Here is a 27,209-nt window from a genome sequence, read left to right on the forward strand (position 1 = left end):
GGATGAGGATGGAGATATCTGGATCTGACTGGAAAGAAGGCGCCAGGTGAACTAATCTGGGGAGGCCATTCCACAGCAGAGAAGGCTGCAACGCTATTGCATTGGGCGTACTCGCTCCAAGCCAATTTCCAGACCAAATTCAACGTGCCTGTCTTAAAGCCCTCCATGTGGGGATGGGAGACCCTCTGGCACCTCGGATGTTGCTGGACTACAACTCCCATCACCCCTAACCAGGCTGGCAGGGGAATTCCAGCAACATGTGGGAATTCCAGCAACATGTGGACGGCACATCGGCTATTCCCCAAGATAGATACTGGACACCATAAAGAGCAGGGGAGGTGTTGTGTTTGTTATGGACCTTTGTCCCAGCACAGGCAACAACAGAATGAAAAGTTATCAAACAAATAAAACTATGAACAACCAGAAAACAAAGAGCAATTGAAAGCACTTCCATTTATAAAAAAAAAACCACACACACACAAACATTTAAACGTGATTCCACATATAAATAGAGTTTTAAAAATAGTTCCAGTGCAGATTCAGACTGGGGGAAATCTCTGTTTAAAAGACTTGTTGAAAGAGGAAAGGAATGGAAAGACGACAGCGACAGCGTCTAGTGGCCGAGCTTCATGCTCCAGCACTGGGGGGCTGAGAGCAGGCAGGGGCAGGGGCTGGCACGCATCCCGAGGGTGTAGTGCCCAGCACAGGCGGGGGGCAGCCGTGATGGCACCCTAAAGGGATCGCGCTGCCCGGGGCGGTGTGCTCCCCCCGCATTCCTCTTCCTCCGCCACGGACAGCGTCTGTCTCATATTCCAGGGAAGGTGCCAACACACCAAAGGCCCAATTCCTACATTCCTTCTCTGTCTGGCCCTTGGGACAACTCCAGGCCAGCTCTGCTTTGCACCCTGCTTGAGTATTTTCCTGTGGTTGGAAAGGGTCGTTGATAATCCCCTTCCCTTGCCTGGACAGAGGATAGAAAGAGGTGATGGTTTGTGTGTGCCTACTGTAAAGGTAAAGGTAAAGGTACCCCTGACCATTAGGTCCAGTCGTGGCCGACTCTGGGGTTGCGGTGCTCATCTCGCTTTATTGGCTGAGGGAGCCGGCGTACAGCGAACCAGAGCAGCGCACGGAAACACCGTTTACCTTCCCACCAGAGTGGTACCTATTTATCTACTTGCACTTTGACGTGCTTTCGAACTGCTAGGTTGGCAGGAGCAGGGACCGAGCAACGGGAGCTCACCCAGTCGCGGGGATTCGAACCGCCGACCTTCTGATCGGCAAGTCCTAGGCTCTGTGGTTTAGCCCACAGCGCCACCCGCTGTGCCTACTGTACAAAAGTATAATTTACATGTATTGTTCCACCCACTTGTCTCTGGCCCTGACCAACACTAGCATATGGCCCTCAGAAGGTTGACCAGGAGCCCCCTCCCTCTCCCCAAAATCAGGCTCACTTAGTCTCTTCCAGCTCCTCCGTCCTCTGAATGGCATCCGTTTCATATTTGGTCCTCCACGTGGTGACTTCGGTGTTGAGCTTGGAGACCAAGCGCTGCAGCTCTGCTTTGCCGCCTTGCTCTTCCTCCAGCTGCTCTTTGATCAGGTCCAGGTCATGTTTGGTGTTGGCTAGACTTACCACGGCGGCGCTCCGGGCCTACAGACACCAAAGCCGTAGCTGCTTAGTACGGTCTCCCGTTTAGTTCCTCTACTTAAAATTTCTACCCTGCCCTTCAGCCCTACGTGGCTCGACCCTGGTAAGCCCAGGTGATCACAATGTGTGGAGAGGTCCATAGGTACACTCTTCACACCAGGAGTGGCTCAGCTGTGACCCTCCAGATGTTGGGCTACAATTTACATCAGTGTTTCCCAAACTTGGGCCTCTAGCTGTTTTGGGACTACAGTTCCCATCATCCCTGACCACTGGTCCTGCTAGACTCCCTCAGAAGGTGGTGGACTCTCATTCATTGCTAGACTCCCTCAGTCCTGCTAGACACCCTCATAAGGTGGTAGACTCTCATTCATTGCTAGACACCCTCAGAAGGTGGTGGGCTCACATTCATTCCTAGACACCCTCAGAAGGTGGTGGGCTCTCATTCATTGCTAGACTCCCTCAGAAGGTGGTGGACTCTCATTCATTGCTAGACACCCTCAGAAGGTGGTGGACTCTCATTCATTGCTAGACACCCTCAGAAGGTGGTGGGCTCTCATTCATTGCTAGACACCCTCAGAAGGTGGTGGGCTCTCATTCATTGCTAGACTCCCTCAGAAGGTGGTGGACTCTCATTCACTGCTAGACACCCTCAGAAGCTGGTGGACTCTCGTTCATCCCAAGGGGGCGCTGGTCAGCAGTTCTGGATGAGGCATGCATGTTTTTCAATACAATTATTCACCCATCTTTACCTTGGACTCTTCGTCCAGCTGCCTCTTGAAGTCGTCCACCTGGGAGGTGAGGGACGTCTTGACGCGGAGAATCTGGTTCAGCCTCGTCTGGCTCTCCTCGTGCTCCCGACTCAGCTCGCTGTTCTCAGCTGTAGCAGAGAGTAGGGGGAAAGCCCAGGTTCAAGGGTCTGCGATAGGGGCGGGGAATCTTTCTGCCTCACGAGCCAAATTTGACAGGTGGGTTGACGTCACATGGTTGTGTGGTGTCACACGACTGGCTGGTGGGTGGTCTGGTCACCTGTCAAACCCCTTTGTTCTGGGGTTCCTAAGTGCAGTGCTGGCCCCAAACACCACACTTGGAGAGACATCAATCACAGGGTTGCCGAGGAAGAAAGACGCTACATTTTGCTTGCTTGCTTTGGCTGTGCCAGACGGGAACATGTGTGCACACAACAAAGCCACTTCCAACCTAGGGAGGAGGTGGTGTTGCGGGCTTCACGCCCTCTCCATGCACGTGGGGACTGGCTCTCAGCCTCCGCGCGATTAGGGGAATCCTCAGCCACGTCATCGGCTGGCCCAGGGGGTGTAGCCTGCGCTATTTAAGGCAGCCAGAGCCGGGGATCTCCCTCTTTGCCGCCTTCCAGCTGCTCCAGTTTTCCCACCCTCCCGCCCTTTAAGGTTTTCGTTCCTTGACCTTGCTATGGAGCTCAATTGGTCGCCGTTAAGGGGCCTGGTAGGAATTTTTCCACTTGGCAAATTGGCACCAGCAACTTGGTTTTTCGTTTAACTCATAGCAAATCGTCACAACTTCCTTGGCATTGGCGGTTACGCATTGGTAGGGGTATTGTTCTGCAGATGGAAGGGGGGGGGGAGGAAGCCCCATCACCTCCCACACATATTGAAGGGTAGTCCGATAAAGGGTTCCGGGGGGCATGGCCCTGTCCAAAGCCTAAGGAGGTGAGGGCCTAAGGCACGCCCCCTATCGGTGACCCCAGGGGAGTTCCTAGTTGATGTGCATCAGCAGGACTCCCTCTACTGGTTGTTAACCCTTCCCGGACTTCAAGCGGACGGGCTGAAGTCGGATATAGTCGGTTAGGACCAATGCCTAAGCCAATACTGCTCATCACCTGTAACCAATAAAGCTGTGGCCATTTTTAGCCCATTAACCTAAAATAATGGTGTTGTGTGTCTTTATTCCTACTGGGGGGAGGCGGGAACTCGCCACGCAAAACAGCAGACCTTAACACCTGCTTGTCAGCTGTTGAGCAGGGGTTAAATCCTGCTGCGTCGGCTGTGCCTGCCAGTTCCCTTCTGGGAACAGGTGTGCACAGCCAGAGAAAGCCCGTAAAAAAGAATGAAAGCCAGCAAAAGAGCTTTCAAGCAGCCCTGCACTCCTCTGGAGGTTCCAACAGCAGCTGTGGGCTGCTTGAAAGCCCTTTTGCAAAGGGCTTTGTGCTGGTGTTTCAGCCTCTGGTTTTCAGAGGCTGGGAGAGCAGCTCTGGGCTGTTGATGGCCCTTCAATTTTAACAAGATTCCAGTGCCTCCTGATTCAAGAAGGGAGTTGCACTGGAATCCTCAGTTAAAACAAAAGGGGGAAAGCTTTCCTTTATAGCAGAGGTTTCCACACAACCTGGGGACAGCTCAGTCAGTAGAGCATGAGACTCTCAATCTCAGTGTTGTGAGTTCAAGCCCCACGTTGGGCAAAATATTTCTGCATTGCAGGACTAGATAACACTTGTGTTCCCTTCCAAGTCTATGATTCTATGAATATCTATTAAACAGATTGGGATGCTGACAAACTGAGCATGATTTTATTCTAGTTCATCATCTGATGAGCGAGGGTTAAATCCTGGCATCACTTGAAAGGCATGGTTTGGGGAAAATGGACCAATGGGCCAGCCTTTCCCCACACCTGACATGTAAGAAGCCTGAGAACGAAGGAAAAGGAAGGGAGATAAAGGAGAAAGGTCTGCTGCAGTGCTAAGCAGCATATGAAAACCAAGGACTAACTAAACAATCCAGGCTTCCACAAACTCGGCCCTCCAGATGTTTTTGGCCTACAACTCCCATGATCCCTAGCTAGCAGGACCAGTGGTCAGGGACGTTGGGAATTATAGTCTCAAAACATCTGGAGGGCCAAGTTTGAGGAAGCCTGAACTAGTCAGTTAAAATGTAATAAATGCGTTATAAACATGGGACACCAGAGGGTGCTGTAGAGCAATGTAATGCAAAATTGCATTGAGAGCTATATAACAATTTAAAAGCGTTTTTACAATCAGTATAGATCCAGCCCAAGAGTGAGTTGGACGCAACATTGCAGGCAACCGAATCAGTCTAGAAAGATCCTGACCTTGGAGCCTGCTCCTGATCGCATTAATTTCCGCTTGGTTCTTCTCCATCTCAGCCAGCCTTGCGTTGGCTTCAGACAGGTTGTCTTCCAGCTTGCGGACATGAGCGTCAGCATTCATCTGCAGAAGACGTGGAGCGGATGGTATATAAAGCAAAGAGGTGCTCGCATCCTTCTTACCTTTTCAAGAGCACCCAAGTCTTTGCCAACGGGAGAAAGTGACCCTACCTTGGACTTCTGGATGGTCTCCATGCTGGCGCTGAGGTCTTCAATCTCGGCCTTCATGACCTGCTTGTCTTTCTCCAGCTTGGACTTCACTCTCTGCAGGTTCTCAAGGTGCTCAGTCATCTCCGCCATGGCGTCCGTGTGCTTCTTGCGGAGGGTGGAAGCCGTGGCCTCACTCTGCAAGGCGGCCTCCTCCAGCTCCCGGCGGAGCTTCAGCAGCTCGGCCTCCCGCTTGCGGTTCTGCTCGATCTGGAGGCAGGAAGGCATAGAAGGAGCGGGTGACCACCCTGACCTTTCATCTGCGTAATGGGTTGAATGGCTCCTCCGTCTTGGCTCCTGCATACCTGAGAGGTTGTCGCCCCGCCAGCCTCTTCCAGCCTGTCGCTGAGCTCTTCCAGTTCCCGGGAGATGTCGCTGCGCTGCTTCTCAACCTGAAGGGAGTTTGGGAAAGAACACATCTTAATACTGGTTTGTTCATTTACTTTTGCACCTCCAACATGCCTTGATGACCCCTGGACAGCTCGGTGTAGTTAGGAATACAGTCACATCTCGGGTTGAAGTTGCTTCAGGTTGAGCGCTTTCGGGTTGCGCTCCGCGGTAACCCGGAAGTAATGGAACGCATTACTTCCGGGTTTCGCCGCTCGCGCATGCACAGACGGTCAAAATGACATCACACGCATGCGCGGAAGTGGCGAATCGCGACGCGCAGACGCGGGTTGCGTTTGCTTCAGCATGTGAACAGGGCTCCGGAACGGATCCCGTTCATATCCAGAGGTACCACTGTAATAATAATAATAATAATAATAATAATAATAATACAGACGTGGGTTGCGTTTGCTTCAGCATGTGAACAGGGCTCCGGAACGGATCCCATTCATATCCAGAGGTACCACTGTAATAATAATAATAATAATAATAATAATAGTAATAATACAGTCGTATCTCTACTTACGTATCCCTCTGGATATGGAATCTTCGGGTTACGGCCATGGCAAACCCGGAAGTGTATACTTCCGGGTTTCGCCCCGCGCGCATGCGCAGAAGTGCACCTCTATTTATGTGATTTTTGGGGTGCGAATGGACCCCTGGAACAAATTAAGTTCGTATCCGGAGGGTCCACTGTAATAGTAAACATACTAACTAAAGCATCAATTAAAAGGACAAACTAAGCCCCCATCTGGGTGCCACAATTTAAGGATATTGTCAAGCTGGAATGTGTGCAGAGGAAGACAAGCCAGATGATCAAGGGTCTGGAAACTAGGCCTTAGGAGGAATAGTTGAAGAAGCTCAGTAGCTTGGTATGCTTAGCCTGGACAAGTTGAGACTGAGAAGAGATATGAGGTAAAGGTAAAGGGACCCCTGACTATTAGGTCCAGTTGTGGCCGACTCTGGGGTTGGGGCGCTCATCTCGCTTTATTGGCCGAGGTAGCCGGCATACAGCTTCCGGGTCATGTGGCCAGCATGACTAAGCCGCTTCTGGAGAACCAGAGCAGCGAACGGAAACGCCGTTTACCTTCCCGCTGGAGCGGTACCTATTTATCTACTTGCACTTTGACGTGCTTTCGAACTGCAAGGTTGGCAGGAGCAGGGACCGGGTAGCAACGGGGGCTCACTCCATTGCGGGGATTCGAACCCCCGACCTTCTGATTGGCAAGTCCTAGGCACCCTGGTTTAACCCACAGCGCCACCCGAGCCACCTTCAAATATATGAAGATGGAGCAAGTTTGTTTTCCCCTGCTCCGGAGTGTAGGACCCAAACCAATGGCTTCAAGTGACAAGAAAGGAGATTTCGACTAAACATCAGCAATAACTTTCTGACAGTAGGAGCTGTTTGGCAGGGGAACAGTCTCCCTCAGAAGTTGGTGGACTCTCCTTCCTTGGAGGTTTTTAAGCAGAGATTTGGATGGCCATCTGCCATGGATGCTTTAGTTGAGATTCCTGCATTGGACCAAATGATCCTTGGTGTTTCTCTCAACTCTATAATTCTGAAAATATTAAACTCTACATTGCCCCACCTAGGCATCGTTAGTGGGCTGATATATCCTGTTTTGTTCTTTCGCTGATTTCAAACAAAACTCTTCCAGAATTGCCCATTTGAAACTTCTTCTTCTTTTTTGTTTTTACAAGTACAGTGGTACCTCGGGTTAAGCACTTAATTCGTTCCGGAGGTCCGTTCTTAACCTGAAACTGTTCTTAACCTGAAGCACCACTTTAGCTAATGGGGCCTCCCGCTGCCGCCGCACCGCCGGAGCACGATTTCTGCTCTCATCCTGAGGTAAAGTTCTTAACCTGAGGTACTATTTCTGGGTTAGTGGAGTCTGTAACCTGAAGCGTATGTAACCCAAGGTACCACTGTACCTGATTGTAATTACACTAAATGAGACCCAGTGCAATCTGCTGGATTGAATGTCAGGCTCAGGAGATCTGGGCTCGGATCCCAGTTGGCCTGTGAACTCCCTGCGGGCCTTCAGATTACTATCTAGCTTCTGGCTTCAGTTGCTCAGCCTGTAAAATGGAGATTGCAATGGCCTACCTTACAGGCTTGTTGTGAGGGCAAGCGTCGAAGCACTTAACAACAGTGTGCACAACTGATTCATGCAGTGGCGTAGCGTGGGTTGTCAGCACCCGGGGCAAGGCAAGTAATTTGCTCCCCCTTAACCCGGGGCAAGGCAAGTAATTTGCGCCCCCCGCTGCACTGTCCCTCCCCCAGATAGTCCCTTGCTCTCTCTCTGCACTGCACCGCACGCCTGGCACCCTCCCCTCCACAGTGGGCGGCGACCCGGCGGCTCGCATCGGATTCACACAGCCAGCACTGCAGTGAGAGAGTGAGTGAGCCAGGTAGGGGCAGAGAGCTGCGAGTGCGAGCGCACGCCCCCAGATATTGCGCCCGGTGCGGCCGGCCCCCCCTGCACCCCCCACGCTACGCCACTGGATTCATGTCATTGGCTGTTGAAAAGGGGGTTTTAAAAAAGTTACCTTTGCCCTTATGGAACGTTCTGCTTCAAGTTCTTCCTCCAGCTCTTCAATCCGGGCCTAGGAGAAAGACATGCGAGGATCATGAGGCTTGGAGAAGTATTTAAGGCAAAGAGTAAAAGCAGAAAAGCTACCAAAGAAGGCTGTTCTTTCTGCCTCCCCCAGCCTCTTTCTTTTCTACCTGATGCTCCTTCAGTTTCCTCTGGAGTGTGGAGTTCAGGGACTGCTCATCTTCCACTTTGCCGGTGATAGAGTTGATTTCCATGTCTCGCCTGCAAGGGAAGATGTGGTGTAGTGGTTAAGAGCGGTGGACTCGTAATCTGGGGAACCGGGTTCGCTTCCCCGCTCCTCCACATGCAGCTGCTGGGTGACCTTGGGCCAGTCACACTTCTCTGAAGTCTCTCAGCCCCACTCACCTCACAGAGTGTTTGTTGTGGGGGAGGAAAAGAAAGGAGAATGTTAGCCGCTTTGAGACTCCTTAGGGTAGTGATAAAGCGGGATATCAAATCCAGACTCTTCAAACAGAAGGAATGCTATCACCTTGGCCATGTATACCTGGGACAGGGGACCTGTGGCTCTCCAGATATTGTTTGCCTCCAATTCTCATCAGCCTTGGACACGATCCAAGTAACAATATCTGGAAGGCAACAACTTCCCTATTCCAGATGCATGGCAAGGGAGAGGGCCTTCTCTGTTGTGGCTCCCTGTCTGTGGGACACTCTCCCCAGGAAGGTCCGCCTGGCACCTTCACGGATATCTTTTCACTGCCAGGAAAAAGCTTACCTTAGCTCAGTCAGTAGAGCATGAGACTCTTAATGCCAGGGTTGTGGGTTTGAGTCCCACGTTGGGCAGAAGATTCCAGCATTGCAGGGGGTTGGACTAGATGACCATTGTGGTCCCTTCCAAATCTACCATTCTATTATTCCTCCAAGACTAAGATGATGCTCTCTTTTTTTGCTCTTAGGGTACTTGCCAAACCTTCCTGCTGCTGATACAGTGAGGTATTCTTTTGTACATCTGTGCATTCAGGTTTGCGTTTAACAAATTAATATTATAATATATTTATACTTATGTTTTCAAATATGTTGTAAATCACTAGGAGACATCTGTGTAACAAGCCGTTAGCAAGCTGTGGCCCTTCAGGTGTGGTTGGACTCCATTTGCCACAAACCCCAGGGATTATGGGAGAAGGAGTCTAAGAAAACTTAGTATGGAAACACTTTTTAGCGCCTTCAACTTTTTCTTAGCACATCTTGGTGATATATTGAATGTGTCTTCCCTCCAGATGCTGTCAGACTCAGATTCCCATCAGCCCCTGCATGACTAATAGTTAAGGGAGATGGGAATTGGAGTTCAACAACAACTGGATGTTACCTTGTTGGCTGCTCCAGATATATGGGTAGCCCTAAACGGCCTCAGCCCAGTATACCTGAAGGAGTGTCTTCACCCCCATCGTCCAGCCCGGACACTGAGGTCCAGCTCTGAGGGCCTTCTGGTGGTTCCCTCACTGCGAGAAGTGAGGTTACAGGGAACCAGACAGAGGGCCTTCTCGGTAGTGGCACCTGCCTTATGGAATGCCCTCCTATCAGATGTCAAGGAAATAAAAAACTATCTGACTTTTAGAAGACATCCCCTGTTTAGGGAAGTTTTTAATGTTTGATGTTTTATCGTGTTTTTAATACAGTGGTACCTCGGGTTACATACGCTTCAGGTTACAGACGCTTCAGGTTATAGACTCTGCTAACCCAGAGATAGTACCTCGGGTTAAGAACTTTGCTTCAGGATGAGAACAGAAATTGTGCTCTGGCGGCACGGCAGCAGCAGAAGGTTCCATTAGCTAAAGTGGTGCTTCAGGTTAAGAACAGTTTCAAGTTAAGAACAGACCTCCAGAATGAAGTAAGTACTTAATCCAAGGTACCACTGTATTCTGTTGGAAGGCGCGCAGAGTGGCTGGGGAAACCCAGCCAATGGGAGGGTATAAATATTATTATTATTATTATTATTATTATTATTAGTTTCTCTGCTGGCCAACCCACAGTTCACTCCTACTTTAATTCCCAACCGCCTTCCTTGCAGTGTTGCATGCCTGATCCACCCCCTCACTCACTTCTTGACCACCTCCTCCAAATCAAGCTTTGCCCTTTCCATCTCGTTGAGGTTCTCAATGGTCATCTTCAAGTCGCCCTCAGCCTTGCGGCGGGCCTTCTCCACCTCAGCACGAATCTTCTTCTCCTGCTCCCAGTTGTCCTCCAGCTGGTTGAAGAAATCAACCCAAAAGTGAATTACAAAGGGAAGCAAAGCAAAGAGGACGATGGGAAGGAACCACCGAGGCGGAACACACGACACTCCTTTGGCGCAACGGAAAGGAGACGCACCACGGGGAGGCAGTGTGGGGTAGTGGAGTGCAAGACTAGGACCTTGGGAGATGAGGGTCCAAACCCTCACTCAGCCCTGAAGCTCCAAGGGGGACCCTGTGGGCCAGTGTCATGGACCAGCTGGATGCAGAGGGATGGTGGGAGGAACCAACTGGGGAAACCCCAGGGGCTCAGAGCCCGGGGATTGGTGGTGGTCAGAGGGAGAAGAGAGAGAAGCCTGGGAAGAGGAGGTGTCGGAAGCTGAAGAGGCCACAGGGTTTGGTGAGCAGGGAGAGTCTGTGGCAGAGAGCAGTCCAGAAACAGAGGCAGAAGCAGAGGCTAAAGAGGAGAGGAGGTGGGGCCAAGAGGCAGAGATTAACCAGGTTGCTAAAGAAGCCAGGGAGTCTCCTCCTCCTGCTGTGACCAGCTCTCTCTGCCCTCACTGGTCTCACAGAACATGAAGAGGAATGAAGAGGGCAGAACAATCTCTTTTGCTTGCCCTGAATCTACTATACGTTATTGGGGCTCCTGGAGGTCACAAGCCCCTCCCTCTGCGCGCACACACACACCCACCCACCCCTGCACTTTTGCTAATGCCACATGGTTTCCAGTTACATATCCATTCTGCATAGGGCGGGACAGTGTAGAATCTTGAGGCGTTATTTGATGACAAGTGCCGTAGCCCAATGGCAGATCAAGACAGCACCCCAGTCAACCAATCGGTACTGACCTCGTGTATCTGGGTGCTAAGTTTGCTGTTGTTTTTGGTGAGATGATTCACTTTGTCCTCCTCAGCCTGAAGGTCGTCCAGAGTTTTCTAAGGAGAGATGGAGAAGAAGGGAAACTTGTCATGACCAATAGGAACTAAAGCGAAGCCGGGGGGGTTCCTCTTTGAGACCAGGCCATCTGATCTGACCTGGCCATCCAATAATTTTTTCTGGCTCTAGAAATTTTGACAGAAGTCACACACACACACAAACACCCCTCACCCCCCAATAGACACAGCACAAGTGTTGGCAGCATCCTGTTGGGATTCACACAAATTGGTCCCTTTCATTTCTCTCAGTTGCTCATTTTTCCAGTCTTGAATTTCTGCAGTTTCATTTAAAATAATAATAATAATAATCAGGAAAATTCATCTGCATTTTAAGCGACAATTCTTCCTAATAAACACCTGCAACAAACTACACTTCCCAGAATTCTTTGGAGGAAGCCATGCCTGTCAAAATGGTGTAGCAGTGCTTCAAATGTATAATGCAGATGTGGCACAAGGTCTCCTGAGAGCGATTTCCTCAGGAGACAGCCTATAAACATTTATCTTTTTCTGTTTTGTCCTTATGGTGCAGCTTGCGACTGGGCTTTCTTACCTGGTGCAACTCCTCCAGAGCCCGCTTCTCCTTCTGGAGTTTGGTGACAGCGTCTTCCCGTGCCGAAAGGTCCGTGGTCAGGGTCCTGACTCTGTGGTCCAAAGCCTGCAGGGGGGACGGGAGACCTAATAATGTAGGCCCAACCACAACTCAGTTTGTTTAGCCATTGCAAAATCCAAGACCAGGTGCCAACCGAAAGAGGGAACCTGCCGTTTTATCAGGATCCCACAAGATTGAAACTCAAATCTCTGGCACTGAACTTTATCCACTCTCCTCCTTTGGATGTTTTAGGCAGAAATTATTAACTGTTGAAAAGCCACAGGTTCCCCCCAACCCAATAGCAACCGAAGAGTCTGCATCGAGAAAGGATGTCCAAAATAGATTTCCTGCTTGGCGCCAGGTTCAAGGAATCATAGAATCATAGAATCATAGAGTTGGAAGAGACCACAAGGGCCATCGAGTCCAACCCCCTGCCAAGCAGGAAACACCATCAGAGCACGCCTGACATATGGTTGTCAAGCCTCTGCTTAAAAACCTCCAAAGAAGGAGACTCCACCACACTCCTTGGCAGCAAATTCCACTGTCGAACAGCTCTTACTGTCAGGAAGTTCTTCCTAATGTTTAGGTGGAGTCTTCTTTCTTGTAGTTTGGATCCATTGCTCCGTGTCCGCTTCTCTGGAGCAGCAGAAAACAACCTTTCTCCCTCCTCTATGTGACATCTTTTTATATATTTGAACATGGCTATCATATCACCCCTTAACCTCCTCTTCTCCAGACTTACCTGTTTCTCTTTCTCTGTCTTGGCGAGGGTGGTTTCTAGGCCCTCAAGGTCCATCTTGAGATCATTGAGCTCTCCCTCCAGTTTGCGCTTGTTGGCGCCCAGGGACGCAGCTGCACCTTCCTCCTCCTCCAAGCGTTCTTTCATATCTGAGACCTGACTCTCCAGGTCCATCTTGGATTTCATCATTTGAGTCAGGCGTTCCTCAGCATCCATCAGATTCTCTTGCTCCTGAAAGGGGGACAGGCAAACAGTGACCCAAAGACCAGTCCTTCCCGGATGCTACTGCCACATGCCTCTAATAATAATAATAATAATAATAATAATTTATACCCCACCTTCCCCGGCCAGAGCTGGGCTCAGGGCAGCTAACACCAGCAAAATTACAATAAAAACATAATGGGGGGGGGACAACAACAAAACAATTTAAAATACAGGTTAAAATGCAATTTAAAATGCAGCCTCATTTTAAAAGTAGCCCATGGATCAAAACCGTAAGGGGAAGGAAAACATAAGGGTCAGACTGAGCCCAAACCAAAGGCCAGGCGGAACAGCTCTGTCTTGCAGGCCCTGTGGAAAGATGTCAAGTCCCGCAGGGCCCTAGTCTCTTGTGACAGAGCGTTCCACCAAGTCGGGGCCAGGACTGAAAAGGCCCTGGCCCTAGTTGAGACCAATCTAACTACCTCCGTGGGGCATACCAGGAGAGGCTGTCCCGTAAGTACGTGGGTCCTAGGCTGCATAGGGCTTTAAAGGTCTAAACCAGCAGCTTAAACCTGAATCTAAAGCTGAATGTTGGAAGATTCAGGACAGATGCAAGAAAGGACTCCCCGCGGGTACAGTGTTCAACTCCCACAGGAGGCGGTCATCAATTTGGGCGGCTTTAAAAGAGGATTTAGATAAATTCACGAAGGAGAGGGCTATCAGTGGTTACCAGCCATGATGGCTCTGCAGTGCCACCACAGCTGGAGCAGAGGCGTAGCAAGGTCAGGTGGTACCCGGGGCGAAAACATTTTTGTCACGATACGATAATCTTTATTGTCATTGTCCCATACAGAACAACCAAACTGAAAATCTACGCCAGACATTCAGAAACCAGCAAGCCTGCTATCCCATCTATCCCAGCCTGGTTAGCCCCCTAAAAACTCTGATACCCCATAATTAAATACCATATACTCCCATAGAGACTACAGTGGTGCCCCGCAAGACGAAATTAATTCGTTCTGCGAGTTTTTTCGTTCTACGAGTTTTTTCGTCTTGCGAAGCACCAATGTGTATTGACGGTTTCCCATAGGGAAATCCTTCTTGCGAAGCAACTTGGAAAACAGAAAACTCTTTAGTCTTGCGAGTTTTTCATCTTCCGAGGCATTCGTCTTGTGGGACACCACTGTACCTTAAAGGTAAAGGGATCCCTGACCATTAGGTCCATTCGTCACCGACTCTGGGGTTGCGGCGCTCATCTTGCTTTATTGGTCGAGGGAGCCGGCATACAGCTTCTGGGTCATGTGGCCAGCATGACTAAGCCGCTTCTGGAGAAACCAGAGCAGCGCATGGAAACACCGTTTACCTTCCCTCCAGAGTGATACCTATTTATCTACTTACACTTTGACATGCTTTCAAACTGCTAGGTTGGCAGGAGCAGGGACCGAGCAACGGGAGCTCACCCCGTCACGGGGATTCGAACCGCTGACCTTCTGATCGGCAAGTCCTAGGCTCTGTGGTTTAACCCACAGTGCCACCCGTGTCCCTAGTAATGTTATTACTTGAGTACAAAAGACATGTTCCAGCCAAGCAAAAACACTAAATGAGGATGTGATGCGAGACAGATTGGAGGCGTGGCCCGGGAAGGGTTCCAAGGGCCAGCTAGAGAGGTCCGGGGGCCGTGTTGGTCCCACAAGCCAGAGCTTTCTCACCCCTGCCCTGCAAAGTGTTTTGGTGACTCACGGCCTGCAGCTGGATGGTCAAGTCATTCTTCTCCTGGCTGAGGGTGTTTGTCTTTTCTTCCAGCTCTTTGACACGGTCCATCAGCTCCTGCGTCTTGGACATGGCGCTCCTCAGCTCCTCCTCCTTTGCTTTCATCTCCTCCTCTTGCCGGGCCACGTTCAACAGAGGTTTGACCTATGGGGAAGGGGACCCGGGGCCACAAAGTGAGCATCGGGGGGAGGGGGCAGGCAGGTTGCCCATCCCTGCTTGCCATAATAACTCAGCAAATAAAAATTCTTAGATCCAGGCTTGCTGTTCCACAAACGGTAAAGTTCCTTCCTGTTGCAGAAGGATCTTTTATCCAGCAAAGGGTCCTTATTGCGGGGGGGCGGGGGGAGTTAAACTTTGCCAGTTCCTCCCCTAACCAACATCACCCCCTACTTTGTTCCATGGGATCTTCTGGAACAGATGTGAGAGAGATGTAGGCATTGCTAAAGAGGCATTTATTTTTTATGATTTGGAACACAATGAACATTCAGATGAAGGCTAAATATTTTATTAAATAGCCCAAAGAAGCTACAAAGCACTGTTATTCTCTTATTCAGTCTTTGGTTTCTGGGGACGTTGTCAACGACAGGTGTGAAGCCTGAAGATGGTATTGGAGGGGTAACTAGTGCACAGAACTTCCGAAGTCCAGCCTGTGCAGCAGTTTTCACTAACAAATGTGTTTTGGGGGCTTCTATTGTTAATGGAGAAATCTGAGGGCTCCCTTGGACAAAAAACAAGGACACCAGCCAGGAATACCAGAGCAAAACAGCAGCCAGTAGGCTTGGTCTTTATTGAAGACTGTCGTGACCAGACTCCCACCTGCCACCAGGTGGAACAAGATGGAAGCCCCGAACAAAAGCGAACCCAAACTTTTATTAGCTGCTAATCCCCATGTTACACCCCCCAAACTACATCACTAATGCATCATGGTTACATCATGAAAGGGGAGGTCTGGTGGCAGTAATCTGAGCATCCTGGACCCTGCCCCATGGTTCTCCTTGCCTTCCACCAAACACCCATCAAGTGTAACAAAAGAGATCTTTACATTTCCCTGTTTCCCAGCCAAGTTAATCACACCCTTTTGTCTTCATCTGGGTTTGTTATTTCTGGAATGGCTACCTGTCTGGCACTCCGGTATCAAGATGCCAGGAATTATCACTCAGGCAGAGGGGCTGCTGAGGAGCTGAGCTCACATGTCTATATGAATTTCTGAAGTTTTCCCAGTGAGCCAGTACAAAGATACATCTATCAGTGAATTGTTACATTTGGTATCGTGCAGAAAAGGCCCTTTGAATAGATAGGAAGAAACTGTGATGAAGTGTTTTGTGGGGACAAATCACAAGTCACAAAAGTGATTGTGCTGATTTTGGTAGTGGGCTGCATGTGCATGATATCTGCTGGAGGGACAACCCCCCCCCTAACCTATACATAAATTCTTGCAACACTATACTGTACATCCATTCCAACCAAAGTAACTGATGCTGTTACATAAGCCATCGCTGGTGTCTGGGTAGCACATCCATTTCCCACCAGAGTGAAAGACTCACCAATATTAGCAGGAAGTTAACAGAAACAACTCCCTTATTCCAGGTGCTTTATTCCAGCTTTATCTTAAAAGATTAACATCCTCACACAGTGCCAACTCAATAGAAAAAGGTGTGAGAAACTACTAGGTTATGGCATAAACAGAGTGAGTCACTTAAAGGCCCAGACATGCAGGATTTCTAAGTATTATGGGGGCATGTGAGCAGCAAACAGTGGGCACTATCCCAAGCTCCTTGAGATAACAAGAATCTCCCTCAATATGACACTACAGCGCAGTGGGGGGGGGGATTAAGTGTGTGTGTGGGGGGGGGTATAGCCTTCCTTCCAATTCCACCAGCATTTTGCTCACAGGATCTCTGGATCCAAGCCATTCTGGGTTTTTCAGGTTGGATTTTAACTACTTATGGTGAGCTGCTTTGGGGGTCTCTCTGCTGAAAAACCACGTACCGTACCTGTTCATTTTTAAATACAGTGGTGCCTCGCAAGACAAAAAGAATCCGTTCCGCAAGTCTCTTCGTCTTGCGGTTTTTTTCGTCTTGCAAAGCAAGCCCATTAGCGGCTTAGCGGGCTTAGCGGATCAGCTGATAAGCGGCTTAGCGGATCAGCTGTTAAGCGGCTTAGCAGATCAGCTGTTAAGCGGCTTAGCGGCTTGGGAAAAAGGGGGGGGGAGGAAAAAAACCCCGCAGGAACTCGCAAGACATTTTCGTCTTGCGAAGCAAGCCCATAGGAAATTCGTTTTGCGAAGCACCTCCAAAACGGAAAACCCTTTCGTCTAGCGGGTTTTCCGTCTTGCGAGGCATTCGTCTTGCAGGGCACCACTGTATAGAAATGAACGAAAGGAAACCTCTTATTTTGGATAATTAATGAAATTTACAAACTGCTTAATAGAAACAAATCTCTAAGGCATTTTCATGAAGAAGTGCAATATTTTTTTTTAAAATGCATTTTGCACTTCATACGGCTCCCATGTTGTACTGCAAAACCTCAGCTTCTTTTCAGGGCGTTCCTTCAGATGGGGAACAGCTCCTTCCCTTTTGCTTTGTCAATAATTAACCGAAACTCACAATGGGACTCCTTAGCGTCAAACAAAGGGGCTGAGAAAATTCTCCTCCTGTTTCCTTGTTTTCCAGAATTGCCCTGGTCACCAAGCCAGCTCCTCCCCTCTTGGACCCACAATGCTGAGCTGGGTTGCTTGGCCTCACCTTGTTATACAGCTTCCACCAGCCCCAGTACCGCATCTGCAAGAACTTGCGCACATTCCTCTGGATAAGCATCAGGCCCAGCCTGAAATGGAAAGGAAAAATGGGTTGCAGAGTCCATCACCCCCTGGAGGGACCTAGGTTCCCTGCCCCTTGATTTAACCCAACCAGCAGATTCTTAACCCCCCCCCCCACCTACAATGGGACTACATTATTAGATGGGCGGAGCCACCCACCTGTCCATCACCTGACACCATCACGAGATCCGGAGGCGACCTCAAAGGGCCTGCTCATCAGTGCCAATCAGCTGATTGGTGCTGGCCTATACAGGGGCTGCTCACAGTACCTATCAGCTGATCGCTACCGAGAGCAGCCCATTAGTGGGGAACTCCCTAGTGATGCTGAGCTAAGCCACTTCTTTACCTGCCATCACATATGGCAGTGGTTCTCAACCTGTGGGTCCCCAGATGTTGTTGGACTACACCTCCCATCATCCCTGGACACTGGCCATGCTAGCTAGGAATGATGGGAGTTATAGTCCAACAACATCTGGGGACCCACAGGTTGAGAACCACTGACATATGGGACAGTGCCTGAAGCGGAGGCCAGTTGTAGGTCAGTGATAACTCACATGGCGTCAGTGACATTAACTCTTTATTCAAAGAAACAAAGCTCAGGAGACTAGGCCTAGTGAGAACAGCAACTCTTCCCGGTAGGTCTTGCCCCAACGAAACAATTGTGAGGACTCCTTCCCACCGCTCCCTAAGACGCCTACTCCCCTGGGTCTTTCCCAAGCTTTCTGAGACTCTGCCAAAAGTTTGTCTCTGCTCTGCCCTCTGCATACCTCTTCTGGTCCTGGGAGACTAGGCGGGAGGGCCGTTTGTAACAGCAGGAGGGGGAGACCCATTGCCTTCTTCAGCAGACATCTCATCTCTGCCTTTTGCCCACCCACCCCCATCCTCTCCAGCTTCCGCTTCTGACTCTGGACTGCTCTCTGTCATAGCCTCTTCCTGCTCACTAAACCCTGTTACCTCTTCAGCTTCTGACACCTCCTGCTCCCTCTTCTGCCTCTGACCGCTCATCAACGTCCCACCATCAATCCCTGGGCTCTGAGCCTTCTTCCCTTGGTGGTTCCTCAGCTGGTGCCTCCCAACATTCCTCTGGCAGGGGTGTGTGTGTTGGAGGGCAATGGCTTTGCCAGACCTAATGAGGACCCTCGTCAAGCACCATTAGGCCTGCAGGCTGTGGGTTCCCCATCTCCCTATTTAAACTGGGGTGGGGGTGGGGTTTCCTGGCTCACAGAGCCCCTTCACTGGCACCACACTGAACTGTGCTAGCCAGGCCCAGCACCACAAGCTGCAAGGGTTTCTCTCAAGGAGCAAAGGGCTGATACAGAGGGCAAGGGAAGCACTACCTCCTGTCTAGCATCTTCTTGAACTCAATCCTCATCAGGAAGCCCCGGCCCCGGCACTGCAGCATGGTCATGATCTTTGCCAAACGATCGTCTCGCATGTCTTCCAGCTTGGCCAAGATTCCAGCGCGGAAGAAGACCTTCGAAAGCAAGGAGCCGCATGCCCATCAAGCCATTGGCAGGAGAATGATCACACAGCCAGCTCACCCTGCAAAGCTGATATGATTCTTGAAGCATACAAAGACCGCTTCTTCTACAAGAAGCCATGGACGGGGGGGGAACGGGGGACAGTAAAGCTGCTAGAACAGTGATTGCTTCTAGGTGGAAGTCACAAACTATACCCACAAAGGAAGAATGGATTTGTAAACTAAATGAATATTTAATTTTGGCAAAATTAACTGCTATAATAAGAAATCAGTCGAATCAAAAATTAAACAAGGAGTGGAAATGTTTTGATGAATATATGGCAAAATATTGCTTAAAAAACGATACGCTAATATGCCTAGATTAAAATGTGAAGCGCTGGATGGAAGAAAAATTAGTAATGAAAGATAAGAAGAATAGACAGATGATCTGAGACGATTGTAGAATGCTACGATTATTGTAAATTGTATAATGTGGAGGAAATTGGGCGGGAGCGGAGGGGAGGAAGGAGAAAAGAATAATATGATGGATTGAGGAAACATAAATGTAAATTTATGAGGGGGTGGAGAGGAAATGGTGTTGGCTTTGGCTTTGGTATATCTGTGTTGTAATGTAATATGTGAAAACCAAGAAAGAAAGAAAGAAAGAAAGAAAGAAAGAAAGAAAGAAAGAAAGAAAGAAAGAAAGAGGAAGGAAGGAAGGAAGGAAGGAAGGAAGGAAGGAAGGAAGGAAGGGAACAGTAAGGCCAGACTGAAGCCTGCCATACCTTCGTATGCCCAATTTTGTACTCATTCTCTCCCAGGTCCAGAGATCCCAGGAGAAGTTCTGAGGCCTTCTTGTTGTCCACGAATCCCTGAGGGATCACGTTGGGGTTCAGCACCTGGTACCTGACAAGAGAAAGACGCAAGCGGCCACTGAGAGGCTTTCAAGAACCACGGTCTGGTGGCTGCTGGGCCACAGAACAGCTAAGCAAAGTGATGGGGGGAGTAAAAGCCAGTAAGGCAACATAGATGGGGACCGGCCTTGCACTGCCAGCTCCCCAACCCAGCCAATCACGGGAGCTAATCAAGAGAGGAGGGATAAGGCGTGGAGTGCATCATGGCAGGCCATATGAATTCTGCTCTCATGCATCTCACCACACTGAGTTCCCACAGCCCCCTCTTCTCTTTCGTGCTAAGTTTGGTGAAAGCCACAATGCTTGGAGAGCCACAACGCCTCTCCTTCTGGCAGGACCAAGCCAGCAGGGAATCTCACTGAGCAAGCTGGAGTTTATTAGCAGAAACAGCATCAACACAGGAGTGTCAGGCTGAATGAGCACAGCAGCTCATCTCCGGTAAGACTTGCTCCTATGTAGCAGCTGCAGAGACTGAAGGTCCCCCACAGACGCCTAAGTCCCCATCTTTCCAGGGTTTTTTTCCCCAAGCAGCCAGAGACTGCACCTTCACATCACCAATCCCTCCTTCGCCCTCTTCAGGCCTCTTCTGAGGTTTGAGAGACTTTCTGCAGGCAATGTCTTTTCCGCCTGCCTTGCCCACCCTCCAGCCCCAGACCATGACTTTGAGAAGCTGCTGGGAAGAGAGTAGCTCAGGGATAGCTTTTAAAGATAATTTTATGGGTTGTGTGTCCTGGTTTCTCAATCTAATCCTTTTGCATGGTTTTGTATGTGTTGTATTTTATGCATTGTGATTTGCTGTTATTTTATTGATTATAAATTAGTAACTCTTTATTGTAATTGGTAAGTAAAAACTGTTTAATTATTATTTCCTGATGCTTAATTTTACTCTTTGCTATTGGATGCTAAACGATTGTTGAACATTGCTTTATTTGATATAAGTTGCTTATTTTAAAGTTACTGCGACTTTTCATATAGTATCTGATTGTTACTATTAATGTTTGATGTCTATTATTATTATTATTATTATTATTATTATTATTTGTTGGAAGCCACCCAGAGTGGCTGCATAGCTGTCAACTTACAGATTCGAAAATAAGGGACCAGCAGCCTCGAAAATAAGGGATCAGCAGCCAAAATAAGGGATTTTCCGGGCACAGGTATGTTCAACTTCTGAGCTCCTCTGAGCCAAAGGCAGAAAGCCCAGCTAGCAGCCAAACGAAGCCTCATCAAGAAGGGACAGCAGTGGGACATGGCACTGGGATAAGGGACTGTCCCGCCAAATAAGGGACGCTTGACAGCTATGAGTGGCTGGGGCAACCCAGCCAGATAGGAGGTGTATAAATATAAAAGTGGTGTTGTTGTTGTTGTTGTTGTTGTTGTTGTTGTTGTTGTTCTGGTTCTGGGAGACCAGGACGGAGGGGAGCTTGTTGTAGCAGGAGGAGGAGACACCCAGGACTCTTCCCCAACCTGACTCATCTCTGCCCCTTGGCCTCCCTCTTCTCCTGCTTCAGCTTCTGTTTCTGGCCTTCTCTCTGCCACAGACTCTCCCTGCTCACTAAGGCCTGTTACCTCATCAGCTTCCAACACCTCCTCCTCCCAAGCTTCTCTCTCTTCTCCCTCTGACCACTTCTCGTCGTCCCACCACCCCTCTCCTGGCTCTGAACCTTTCCCCCCTGGGGGTTCACCAGCTGGTTCCTCCCACCATTCCTCTGCATCCAATCGGTCCATGACACCTGCACCCCCTTAGCAGCTACTACTGAGAAGTGGGTGCAACAAACACTCCACTGCTGGGGCTGGAGGAGAATTTTGTTCAGTCTGGTTGTTCATCATCTAACTGGCAGTTCCAGCCAACATGGCCAATGACCAGGCCAGGTGGAGCTGTAACTCATCAACACCAGGAGAACAACAGGCATTCCATCCCCACCCTAGAAATGGATGACGATATTCACCTTTGCTTGAACTCAGGGTACTGCAACCTGTTGGGGAAACCTTTCCGGCAAATACGGATACCTTCCAAAACGCCGTTGCAGGCCAGCTGGTGCAAAATCAGGTGCGCATCCACCACACCTGCAAAAGACAGAGCACGACGTTTCCATTTCATGGCTGCAAGAGCAAAAACTGCTGTGGGACTGTTGCTTGGAACGGGACTGGCTCAGTCAGGGCTGAGTGAATTAGGATGCTACCTTGAAAACTAAAGAAGAGGCGCTCAAGCAAATGGTGGAGCGCTGGAGGGAAAGAGTCTAGAATCAGAGCCTCCATGAGCTAGTCTTTTGGATGCTTTGCTTCCAATTCACCAAGCCAATTGGACTATGCACCATGGAACAAGATGTTTCAGCCTGAATGCAGTCAACTGACCCCCCTCCCAAGTCAACTGGGACAACACTGGGGGGGGGATAATGTCTCCTGTTCTGCCCAAATGGTTGTTTAGAATTCGGGGTGCTGCTGAGATGAATAAGTCATTCATAACAGCAGCATCCCAAATTCTAAACAACCATTCTATCTGTGCAAGAAAGGGCCATGTGTCTGATAGGAATAGATAGCTGCTGCATCTTTCTGCAAAGAAAAAAACGGAAGAGGATGCATGACCTTATTCATTAATTTAGTAACTGCTTGTTTGTTTTCTCGGGCTTTCCTAGAACATTAGGGCTGGACTTCTTCTTGCCCTGTTAAGACTGTGGGATTGGTTTAAAATGCATTTTACTTTTGTAAACTGCTTTGTGACATTCCTTGGAACGCAAGCAGTACAGAAGAACGATCAAATAAATGAATTAAAAAAATTATCCGGGCTAGAACCGATGACTTCCCTCCTCCTCTTTCGTTTGTTATTTATGGTGTGCTGAATGGTTATTTAACCAGCCCTCCTTATATACCTATGGGACGCGGGTGGCGCTGTGGGTTAAACCACAGAGCCTAAGGCTTGCCGATCAGAAGGTTGGTAGTTCAAATCCCCGTGACGGGGTGAGCTCCCATTGCTTGGTCCCTGCTCCTGCCAACCTAGCAGTTCGAAAGCACGTCAAAGTGCAAATAGATAAATAGGTACCGCTCCGGAGGGAAGGTAAACAGCATTTCCGTGCGCTGCTCTGGTCCGCCAGAAGCAGCTTAGTCATGCTGGCCACATGACCCGGAAGCTGTACGCCGGCTCCCTCGGCCAATAAAGCGAGATGAGCACTGCAACCCCAGAGTCGGTCACGACTGGACCTAATGGTCAGGGGTCCCTTTACCTTTACCTTTACCTTATATACCTATTTTATATTTACAATTTTTAAAAGGGAAAGAAGAACAGCAAAGCTCCGTACCGGACTGCTTGAACTCGTTTGGAACAATGCAGCGGACGAAATGAGGGGCTGTGCTGTGCAAGGTGGTCATCAGCTTGTTCAGCTGCTCCTGAAGCAGGAAGAGGAAATGGAACGACAGGGGGTGGTCAGGCGGGGGGAGAATATTGCATTCATTTCATAAAATTTATACACTGCTTGATTGCAAAGAAGAAGAAGAAGAAGAAGAAGAAGAAGAAGAAGAAGAAGAAGAAGAAGAAGGCACCTCAAGGTGGTTTACACACAAAAAAGTATAATCATTGGTGAAAACTCTTAAAAACAACAATGTAAAACATTCAGAAAAACTAAAATCAGATTAAGGCACGCGTCAGCATTCTACATATCCAGGCAGACTTGTCTGAGAAAAAAATGTGTTTAGCAGGTACAGAAAAGTGTACAGTGAAGGCACCTGCCTGGGATCAATAGGCAGGGAGTTCCGGAGGGCGGGTGCTGCCACATGAAACAATCAATTTCTTACAAATGCTAAACAGGTATTCTGTGAAATCTGTCGCAGTGCCGGCTTTGTGCCAGACAGAAGCAGCCAAGTGGGCATGGCGCCAGGTGATCTCGCAGGTAAACCGGTCCCAAGTTGTTAAGGGCTTGGTTGTTGTTGGCACCCATCTTTCTCGAGAGACAATGGAGTGCGCTTCCAGGGGTGAAGTCAAACTGCTACGTTAGCAGCACCAAAATAACCTCTCCGGGGCGCAAACCTGGGCAAGGTGTATGGAGGTCCTGGGCTGACCAGATGACAAGGCCCCCCTCTCAGCCTGGCTGATGTGGTCCAAAGGAAAGCAGAGCAAGACATTTGGCACCAGCTCGGCTGCAGAAGTTGCCGGAAGGAGGCGTACAAGGAGCCATCCAACCGCCTTAGGGTCTCCACTCTGGATTTGTGTAGGGTTGATTCCTTAGCCTTTTCTTCTCCTGAAGATATCTCACAAGGCAGTGGAGGGCTTGATACACTAATGGTAATACCTTGAACTTGGCTTGGTAGGGATGCCTTCGTTTTCCTGCCAGCAATCCTGAAGGCCTGCCAGAGCCAAACTTCCCTGCTCCATGACTGTAGGTCATCACACCAGTTGCTGGGTTTCTGGCTGGTTCTCAACACACACACACCACAGAAGCAAAAGAAGTGCCACGTGGCTATCCAATGATGCCGATGACAGAGATGGAGTTCCCTTACCAGGTTAGAATTTAGTTAATGAATTTTGGAAACAGATTGGTATAGAAATATCGGGAATTGTGGGTAGGAAGGTGGGAATATCTAAATTAATGGTTCTTATTAGTCTGAGTAGCATTAAGTTAAAAAACAAAAGAGGAATGTAAATGGGTTGTAATTGGAAAAATGCAGAAGAGTTAGGGGTGAACCAATGGAGGGAAAAACTGAATAATATTATAATTTTAGAATATCTAACTGTGAAGATACACAGAATGAAAGGGTTTAAGGTCAGTGAGAAAGAGGAGGATTGGTTTGAGAAGATATTGAATTATTTGGGTAGGTTTGAACAATTTGGGGCAATTAAAATGTTAAAAGTTAAATAAACCTTGTGGATGGAGGAGTGTTAACGTATCTAAAATTGTACATATGGTTGATTTGAATATGTTATTAATGATTAGGTATACCCAATGTACCAGCTGCCTGGGGGATTTCACTGTTTGTGTTTTGGTTGTTGGTAAAAAATAAAATTTTAAACATTCTCTTACCAGGTGAGACTTACCCTATAGAAGTTGGAGACAGTCATAAAAGAGGACCCCCTTTTCTGCTTCTTGGTTGTTCCAGCTGAGGAAAACATGGAACTGAAGATGATTCAAGTGTATATGGAAATAAATTCATGTATACACAAAACCTGGGGTGTTTCCCTATTTTAATCTCAGAGGCTGAGGGGTTACTAAGGCGGCCATTTCAGTGCAGACACACCTTGGAAGTTGAACGGAATCTGTTCCAGATTTGTTTGAAAACCAAATCGTGGCTTCTGTTGGCTGCAGGAAGCTCCTGTAGCCAACCAGAAGCTGCGGAAGCCCCATCAAACGTTCGGGTTCCAAAAGAACGTTCACAAACCAGAACAATCACTTCCGGGTTTCGATCATTTGGGAGCCAAAACGTCTGAGTTCCAGGGCATTCAGGATCCAAGGTACGACTGTACTCACAGAAACAATGTTTGTTGTGGGGTTTTGCTAATGCGACTTTGCAACAACAACAACAACATTCATAGGCAGACAGATTTCCAAGTTGACAGAATCGTAGAATCAGAGAATTGTAGTGTTGGACATGGGTCATTTAATGACATGGGTCATTTAGGCCCACCCCCTGCCATGAATGAATCTTTTGCCTAATGTGGTCTTGAACCCACAACCTTAAAATGTGCTCTACTGACTGAACTGTCCGTCAAGGAAGGACAGGGGCCACATAGCTCAGCAGCACAACAACCCTGTGAGGGAGGTTAGCTTTAGAGACAGTCAGGCATTAAGCTTCATGGCAGAGTGGGGACTAGAACTCCTTTCTCTCAGGTCTGAATCCAGTACTCTAACCACTTTGCCACACTGCCTGATGGACGTGGCAGTCCACAATATCTGAAGTACACCAGGTATAGTGGACGGAACACTGTACCGGGGAGACTTTGGGCAAGTCACGCTGTCTCAGCTTAACCTTACCTGGTGGGGTTGTTGTGAGCAGGAAATAGGACAACTAACCGGAGTTGTTTGCTGGGTTTGGGATAGGAAATGCAAGCAAAGAGATCCACGCACCTGCGGCCTCCTCTTCTTTGAAGAGAGTGCAGAGCAGGGCCATCCCGGACTTCTGGAACAAGCCCACCACCGTTTCATTCAGGGGGTCCTTGTTCTTCTCCAGCCACCCAGTGATATTGTAACCCACCTGGAGCAAGAAAGTGTTAGAATTCCTGCTCCGTGATTGCAGTCATGGGATTGTTGTCTTTCACATGACGGTATATGTTTTGACTCCACAGAGTGGGAAGTGACGGAGACAGGATGTTTGTGTTACTGTGAAGTGGGACTATTGTCCTTTGTTCTTTTTCTCTTTGCTGTCTGGCGCTAGAGAGAGAGGGAGCCATGTTGCAGTGCTCTGTGTGTGTTTATATGTAAATAAAGTAGATTAGCCAAAATACTGAGTTACTGAGGTCTGTCACGCGCATGATACACAAACTCTGTGGATCCCTAAGTGTGCCAGTGTCGGTTGCCATCGGTCGCTGTGATGTTCGGGCTGAAGAAAGCTTATGAAGCTCCCGAACGATCGACCAGGATGAAGGGAACGTGCCAGTCGGGCATGTGTCTCTGCCAGGGTCCTACTCAAGTGTAGAGGAAAAATTGGGCATGGTGGCACTCAGGCATTACATGACCGCAACACCTAGCTCTGTTTTCCAAAATCTGGTGCCCTCAGCATGTTGCTTGGATACAAGCCTCATTTCAGACATGTGGTTTACATACTTATGTGTTTGCCTTGTACAGTAATGAAAATTTATTCTAGATTTGAGACCTTAGAATTCTTATAACAGTATACAAATTTAATTTAATAATAATCATAATAATCATAATACTCACGGTGCCAGCATAATGCACCAGCTCAAAGTGGGCTTCGGCCCCTTTGCCTTTGCCTCCTTTGGGCTTCAGGAAGTTGGGGGACTTCCCCAGATGATTGTCGTAGAGAGCAGCCTTGAAGGTAGCGTCGGTTGCCTTGGGGAACACACACTGCTCTTCAAGGATGGAGAAGATGCCCATGGGCTGGAGAGGAGGAGGACCCAGTAAGAAAACACACACACACACAATAGCCCTGGACTTAAATAAGTCCTCCTTGGTGTTTGCAAAGTCAGCAGTGAAGAAGAAGAAGAGAAGAAGAGTTTGGATTTGATATCCCGCCTTTCACTCCCTTTAAGGAGTCTCAAAGCAGCTAACATTCTCCTTTCCATTCCTCCCCCACAACAAACACTCTGTGAGGTGAGTGGGGCTGAGAGACTTCAAAGAAGTGTGACTGGCCCAAGGTCACCCAGCAGCTGCATGTGGAGGAGCGGAGACGAGAACCCGGTTCACCAGATTACGAGACTACCGCTCTTAACCACTACACCACACTGGCTCTCAGTGAAAACAAATACATTTAATAAATATAAATAATATAAATAAAAATATAAAAATATAAAAATATAAAAATATAAAAATAATATAAAAATAATATAAAAATATAAAAATATCAATATCAATATCAATATAAATTATTTATACCCCGCCCATCCGGCTGGGTTTCCCCAGCCACTCTGGGTGGTTCCCAACAGAATAAAAACAGAATAAAACATCAAACATTAAAAACTTCCCTA

At 48.7% G+C, this 27,209-nt stretch overlaps 2 protein-coding genes across 3 annotated transcripts in view; both read right to left on the minus strand.

The window, feature by feature from the left end:
* Positions 1–27,209, minus strand: part of CIITA (class II major histocompatibility complex transactivator) — a 1,021,617-nt gene that overhangs the window by 16,591 nt on the left and 977,817 nt on the right. The gene's annotated exons all lie outside the window — the stretch shown is intronic.
* The window catches only part of MYH16 (myosin heavy chain 16), a 59,560-nt gene that overhangs the window by 13,138 nt on the left and 19,213 nt on the right, over positions 1–27,209 (minus strand). The window contains exons 14-33 of the mRNA XM_083413313.1: positions 26,443–26,622; positions 25,633–25,759; positions 24,606–24,667; positions 22,876–22,963; positions 21,529–21,646; positions 19,451–19,571; positions 18,544–18,680; positions 17,133–17,214; positions 14,359–14,532; positions 12,421–12,648; positions 11,640–11,744; positions 11,003–11,089; positions 10,026–10,171; positions 8,100–8,190; positions 7,922–7,978; positions 5,290–5,376; positions 4,949–5,194; positions 4,724–4,841; positions 2,395–2,522; positions 1,452–1,648 (exon numbers count right to left, since the gene is read on the minus strand). Of these exons, the coding sequence (XP_083269439.1) occupies positions 1,452–1,648; positions 2,395–2,522; positions 4,724–4,841; positions 4,949–5,194; positions 5,290–5,376; positions 7,922–7,978; positions 8,100–8,190; positions 10,026–10,171; positions 11,003–11,089; positions 11,640–11,744; positions 12,421–12,648; positions 14,359–14,532; positions 17,133–17,214; positions 18,544–18,680; positions 19,451–19,571; positions 21,529–21,646; positions 22,876–22,963; positions 24,606–24,667; positions 25,633–25,759; positions 26,443–26,622 (2,579 nt within the window). The remainder of the gene's footprint in view (positions 1–1,451; positions 1,649–2,394; positions 2,523–4,723; positions 4,842–4,948; positions 5,195–5,289; positions 5,377–7,921; positions 7,979–8,099; positions 8,191–10,025; positions 10,172–11,002; positions 11,090–11,639; positions 11,745–12,420; positions 12,649–14,358; positions 14,533–17,132; positions 17,215–18,543; positions 18,681–19,450; positions 19,572–21,528; positions 21,647–22,875; positions 22,964–24,605; positions 24,668–25,632; positions 25,760–26,442; positions 26,623–27,209) is intronic.

This window comes from Podarcis tiliguerta (genome assembly GCF_965153285.1).
Source record: "Podarcis tiliguerta genome assembly, chromosome: 14".
Classification (NCBI taxonomy): Eukaryota; Metazoa; Chordata; class Lepidosauria; order Squamata; family Lacertidae; genus Podarcis; species Podarcis tiliguerta.